Raw genomic sequence first — 6,860 nt, forward strand, 5'->3', positions numbered from 1 at the left:
AGGATAGAATACAATATATACATATGAGATGAGTAATGCAAAATATGTAAACATTATTAAAGTGAATAGTGTTCCATTATTAAAGTGGCTAGTGATTCCAAGTCTATGTATATAGGACAGCAGCCTCTATAGATAGAAGCTATTTTTCAGTCTCTCTGTCCCAGCTTTGATGCACCTGTACTGACCTTGCCTTATGGATAATAGCGGGGTGAACAGGCAGTGGCTCAGGTGGTTGTTGTCCTTGATAATATTTTTGGCGTTCCTGGGGGCAGGTAGTTTGCCCCCGGTGATGTGTTGGGCAGAATGCACCACCCTCTGGAGAGACCTGCGTTTGCGAGAGGTGCAGTTGCCGTACCAGGCAGTGATACAGCCCGACAGGGTGCTCTCAATTGTGCATCTGTAAAAGTTTGTGAGGGTTTTAGGTGCCAAGACAAATTTCTTACGCCTCCTGAGGTTGAAGATGCGCTGATACGCCTTCTTCACAACACTGTCTGTGTGGGTGGACCATTTCAGTTTGTAAGTGATATGTACGCCAAGGAACTTGAAGTTTTCCACCTTCTCCACGGTTGTCCCATCGATGTGGATAGGGGATGCTCCCTCTGCTGTTTCTTGAATTCCACAATTAGCTCCTTTGTTTTGTTGACGTTGGTTGAGAGGTTATTTTCCTTGCACCACACTCCCAGGGCCCTCACCTCCTCCCTGTCTCATAATTGTTGGTAATCGGGCCTACTACTGTTGTGTCGTCTGCGAACTTTATGATTGAGCTGGAAGCATGCGTGGCCACTCAGTCATTGGTGAACAGGGAGTACAGGAGGGGGCTGATCATGCATCCTTGTGGGGCCCCAGTGTTGAGTATCAGCGAAGTGGAGGTGTTTTTTCCTACCTTCACCACCTGTGGGCGGCCCATCCGAAAGTCCAGGACCCAGTTGCACAGGGTGGGATTCAGACCGAGCCTCAAGATAATGATGAGCTTGGAGGGTACTATGGTGTTGAATGCTGAGCTGTAGTCATTCTTACATAGGTATTCCTCTTGTCCATATGGGATAGAGCAGTGTGCAGTGCGATGGCGATTGCATCATCTGTGGTTCTATTGGGGCGGTAAGCAAATTGAAGTGGGTCTAGGGTGTCAGGTAAGATAGAGATGATATGATCCTTGACTAGTCTCTCAAAGCACTTCATGATGACAGAAGTGAGTGCTACTGGGCGATAGTCATTTAGTTCAGTTACCTTTGCTTTCTTGAGTACATGAACAATGGTGGACATCTTGAAGCATGTGTGGACAGTAGACTGGGATAGGGAGAGATTGAATATGTCCGTAAAAACTCCAGCCAGCTGGTCTGCGCATGCTCTGAGGACATGGCTAGGGAGGCCGTCTGGCCGGCAGCCTTGCGAGGGTTAACATGCTTAAATGTCTTACTCACGTCGGCCACAGAGAAGGTGAGCTCCCAGTTCTTGGTAGCAGGCCGCTTTGGTGGCACTGTGTTATCCTCAAAGTGGGTGAGGAAGGTATTTAGCTTGTCTGGAAGAAACACGTTGGTGTCCGCGACATGGCAGGTTTTCCCATTGTAGTCCGTGATTGTCTGTAGACCCTGCCACATAGGTCTTGTGTCTGAGCCGTTGAATTGCGACTCCACTTTTTCTCTATGCTGACGTTTTGCCTGTTTGATTGCCTTATGGAGGGAATAACGACACTGTATGTATTGGGCCGTATTCCCAGTCACTTTGCCATAATTAAATGCGATGGTTCCCGCTTTCAGTTTTGTGTGAATGCTGCCATCTATCCACGGTTTCTGGTTAGCGTAGGTTTTAATAGTCACCGTGGGTACAACATCTCCTATACACTTCCTGATAAACTCAGTCACCGTATCAGTGTATACTTCGATAATATCGTCTGAGAGGCTACCCGGAACATATCCCAGTCCACATGATCAAAACAATCTTGAAGCGTGAATTCCGATTGGTCAGACCAGCTTTGAATAGTCCTTAGCACAGGTACATCCTGTTTGAGTTTCTGCCTATAGGAAGGAAGGAGCAAAATGGAGTCATTACCAGATTTGCTGAAAGGGCAGTGGGGAGGGCCTTGTAGGCCTTGTAGGCATCCAGAAAGTTGGAGTAGCAATGAGTGTTTTAGCAACGTGAGTACTACAGTTAATGTGTTGATAGAACTTCGGCAGCCTTTTCCTCAAATGTGCTTTCATAAAATCCTCAGCTACAATAAATGTGGCCTCAGGATATGTGGATTCCAGTTTGCATAAAGTCCAGTTAAGTTCTTTGAGGGCCGTCGTGGTATTGGCTTGAGGGGGGATATACACGGCTGTGACTATAACCGAAGAGAATTCTCTTGGGAGATAAGACAGTCGGCATTTGATTGTGGGGTATTCTACGTTGGGTGAACAAAAAGACTTGAGTTCCTGTATGTTATCACAATCACACCAAAAGTCGTTAATGATGAAACATACACCCCCACCCTTCTTTCCGGAGAGATATTTATTCCTTTCTGCGCGATGAACTGAGAACCCAACTGGCTAGACGGACTCAGACAGTATATCCTGAGAGAGCCATGTTTCTATGAAACAGAGTATGTTACAATTCCTGATGTCGCTCTGGAAGAAATCCTTGCCCTGAGCTCCTCAACTTTATTATCCTGTTTCTTCCCCTATACAAGCACATCGCTGAGACTCCCTAAGTGTAACATGTTTTAGTTGATCATTGGCCTGGAAAGCAGCTGGCATTCAAGAGAGGAGGAAACAACATTAGAATACAAAAATACTGACGAAAAAGCACAGAGTATAGAGTACAGACTCTTTTCCTCCAAATGCTGTTCAGAATAAATATTAGAAAAGTTAAAAATTATCTGCCGAACATCACTATAATAATTACACGAAGGAGCACGATGTTGGACAACAAAAGGTTTTAAAATGACCATATGTTTTTTCTCCCCTCTCACAGGGTAGGTCACAATGAGGTCATTGGAGTGTGTAGGGTGGGCAATGAGGCGGAGAGCCTGGGCCGAGACCACTGGAACGAGATGCTGTCATACCCTCGCAAGCCCATCGCCCACTGGCACCCCCTGGTAGAGGTATGTGTGTGTGTGTGTGTGTGTGTGTGTGTGTGTGTGTGTGTGTGTGTGTGTGTGTGTGTGTGTGTGTGTGTGTGTGTGTGTGTGTGTGTGTGTGTGTGTGTGTGTGTGTGTGTGTGTGTGTGTGTGTGCGCGCAAGGTGTAAGCAGACAGCAAGCGGTAAAGCTCTACTTCTCTAGCTTGTATAGGGACAATAAAACACAAGCAGGATTACATAAAACACACGTCTGCTTGACTTGTTTTTGTGCCATCATCAGAACAATCCATTCCTGCAGTGGGAGAGGAGCGGAGAAGGCGGCTTTATTGCTATTTAAAAACACTACTCCTCCACCCTCATTAATGGACACCAGAAATAGATCAACATTTATTTGGAGTTGTTGACACCAAATCTATTCATATTCATCTGAGAGGTTAAAAGCAGAAATTGGAACAGTAATGTTGCCTACACAGTGATATAACTGAAGTGCTTGTCATTGGATATCATTGAAGCTGCACAGTCAGAAGCACTGGGGTGTATTCACTGGAACCAAACAGAGCCAAACAAAAGCAAACGGAATGATATGGGGAGTGACCTTCCTGAATTTGTTCAATATAAACTTTTTGGGAGTAAACGGTTGCCATTGCAAAATGTTTTTGCAACTGTTTGCCACGGTCTTCGTCTAATGAATACAACCCTGTTCCTCCCATTAAACTGAAGAAGACATAGCAGAGGACTCAAGCTCGGGATTATAGCTTATTTGTGTTACTTCAAGAATGGAAAGATGCTCTTTGTGTATAAGGCTTAATAACCCATAAACCACACACACACACATACACATACACACACTCGGACAAAAATAAGCACCCACCTAATTATTATTGTTATAGACACACACACACACACTTGACGTTTCATTATTTTCGCTCGTATCATTTCATGGATTGGTGTTTGGAAATCTTAGTGCAAGACTCGCTGACCCTCAAGGCCACAGACAGTTCTCATCAATAATTCACATCTCAGGCCACTTGAGCCAAGGTTGTGCTCCCGCTACACAGAACTGCTAAAACAGCCATTTAAACTGTGCTTTACATCTCTCTTTCACTCCCTGTCTTCCCCTGGGCTGCTTTTTTAGGCTGTTCAATTCCTTCTATGAGGAAAATAAAAAAATAAAAATGTTTGCTACCTACTGATTTTGTGTTTCTTGAAAGTAGGACAATTTTTTTAGAGTATGTTTCTTATTAAACGGAGAAGGAATTTCGGAGACACAGTGCGGTGACAATTGATTTTCAGACAGAGGCACGACAGAACCCACAGGGGTTCTACACACACCGAGGCCATTTTTTTTGTAAGATGAATTACAACTACAGAGTGCTTGTGACTTCAGCCTCACAGCTTCTATTTACCAAAATTAAATTTCACCTCCGACTTTTTCCCTCTTTGTGCAATTCAGCTGTCAAATTGTATTCCCTTACCTGATATAACCTGGTTATGCTCATCTCTCTGACTGTGTTTCCTCTCTGTGTTCTCCAGTGGATGGGTCAGGGGACTGCAGGTGAAAGCCAGGGCGGTTCCACCAACTCTCTGAAGACTCCTCCCTCACCATAAAGAGAACACAGAGTGGTGAAGGAGAGGAACAGCAGAGACACCAAGCATCAAGAGAGGAGGAGAGATCAGTATGCTAGTAATGGTAGATGTTACACATGGTTTCCCCGACATAGATTAAGTTTAGTGCTGAACTAAAAAACATGCTCAATTTGAAAGTGCTTACTGATCCAGGACAGGCTTAAAACTTCTTCAGGATTGGTGGGTCCCGTGCGGGACAGTTGCACTAAGTAGGCTAATGTGATTAGCATGAGGTTGTAAGTAACAAGAACATTTCCCAGGACATAGACATATCTGATATTGGCAGAAAGCTTAAATTCTTGTTAATCTAACTGCACTGTCCAATTTACAGTACCTATTAGAGTGAAAGAATACCATGCTATTGTTTGAGGAGAGTGCACAGTTTAATAAACAAATTAGGCACATTTGGGCAGCCTGGTACAACATTTTGAACAGAAATGCAATGGTTCATTGGATCAGTCTGAAACTTTGCACATACACTCCTGCCATCTAGTGGCCAAAATCTAAATAATGGGCTGAAATAATACATTATGGCCTTTTTCTTGCATTTCAAAGATGATAGTACAAAAAAATGTAAAAAAAAAAATGTTTTTTTCTTTGTATTATCTTTTACCAGATCTAATGTGTTATATTCTCCTACATTCCTTTCACATTTCCACAAAAAGTGTTTCCTTTCAAATGGCACTAAGAATATACTGTATGTTTAGTCAACTGCATGTCCAGTGGCCATTCATTAGTACTATTTGTTTAAAAAACTACAGAAATCTAAAAAGTGTTAAAGTTTCAGTTGAGAGGTAATAGTATAGTCTTGTTTATGTCTTGTTTAATAACACATTGTTACAATTAATTGATCTTTGTTATTTGGGTACAGTGCATGGTTCTTTGTGCGTAATATTGCTCTTTGGTTGATTACTTTGTGAGATACTAACATACTGTAAACATAAAATGTACCATGAAACTAAGACCTAGTATGTAAATTGTCCATTCAGATGTTACTAAATAAATATTTATATTATAAATTTACCACACAAAGACAGATGGGTGATTTTATGATCTCAAGAGTGAAATTCTGTGTCAGGAAGAAGAGAGAGGCCTTAGAGCCTGTCCTCGACACCTTTCTCCACAAAGACGCTCTCTTCACACCTGCAGTGACAAGTCCCCAACAGGCCACAGACACACGACAGATGCCGAGCCCTGCACCGAACCAGTTGACGGCCAAACAAACAGCAACGAGGTTGCAGCAGGATGATAAAATATCAAAACATATGAGATGTGACTGACAGACAGTGGGGAGCGCTCCAATCAGAGTGCCGTCTGAGCTGCTGATGGGAACACAACACAGGAACAGAGACAGATCCATCTGCAGTGCTGGAGCCAGGTTTAGAATCAGTCCCCTCCCTCAGTGAAATCACACCCAGCACTGTGCAGTCTGCAGGTAGTCAACAGGTGTCCTCTGATGAGTAGGATGGGGCCCCACCAGCAGCCACATGGAGATCTCAATTAATCAGAACAAGACGACTGATTACTACTACACAGGGTCAGATAAAAACATTTTTTTTAAATAGCTCAAACACACATCTCAACATTTATCACAGAGTTAAACACACGTCAATATTAATTAATATTAATGTTGACATGAAATGCCAAACGGCATGAATAGAGGCAAATGGCAATATATTTCTGTACTCAAACACACGACGGAAGGCCCTTGTTTTTTTCTGTCTGTCTTTGTTTTATACACAACTGGAATTGCTTCTCACAATGAAGACCAACCGTTAGACAGCAGAAAACATGAGGTAGTCAGAACGCAGCTCAGACAGCTGATTTGGTGAACATTCTCGACTCATTGCACAGGGCCCCATTTTGGGACATTTTGCACTGACACGTCTGGCATGTTCTTCCGGGAAATAGAGTCAGTGAACAAGCATGTTATGACGGTAGTAGTAATACCACTACAGGAGAGGGAGACCAGGAGCACCTGGTTGAGGTTTTAGGGCCGACGGGGGTTGGGTTCCGTGGTGCGCATGCGCTCTCACTAATCACATATTTTAGCATCCAGGCCCCTCTGTTCCAGTAATTACTGTTTGGAAAATAAATCATTTAACAGCAGGATATCTCTGAAGTGCAAAGCGGTGCCAAACTGGGTGTTCTCTTCATGACTACTTCTTAACAACACAG

The 6,860-nt window shown here is 43.4% G+C and overlaps 1 protein-coding gene across 1 annotated transcript in view; it reads left to right on the forward strand.

Moving 5' to 3' along the window:
• Positions 1-5,700, forward strand: part of LOC135525244 (synaptotagmin-9-like) — a 60,064-nt gene extending 54,364 nt beyond the window's left edge. The window contains exons 6-7 of the mRNA XM_064952963.1: positions 2,950-3,079; positions 4,590-5,700. Of these exons, the coding sequence (XP_064809035.1) occupies positions 2,950-3,079; positions 4,590-4,664 (205 nt within the window). The 3' untranslated portion in view covers positions 4,665-5,700. The remainder of the gene's footprint in view (positions 1-2,949; positions 3,080-4,589) is intronic.
• The last annotated feature ends 1,160 nt before the right edge of the window (positions 5,701-6,860 follow it).

This window comes from Oncorhynchus masou, chromosome 31, assembly GCF_036934945.1.
Source record: "Oncorhynchus masou masou isolate Uvic2021 chromosome 31, UVic_Omas_1.1, whole genome shotgun sequence".
Taxonomy (NCBI): Eukaryota; Metazoa; Chordata; class Actinopteri; order Salmoniformes; family Salmonidae; genus Oncorhynchus; species Oncorhynchus masou.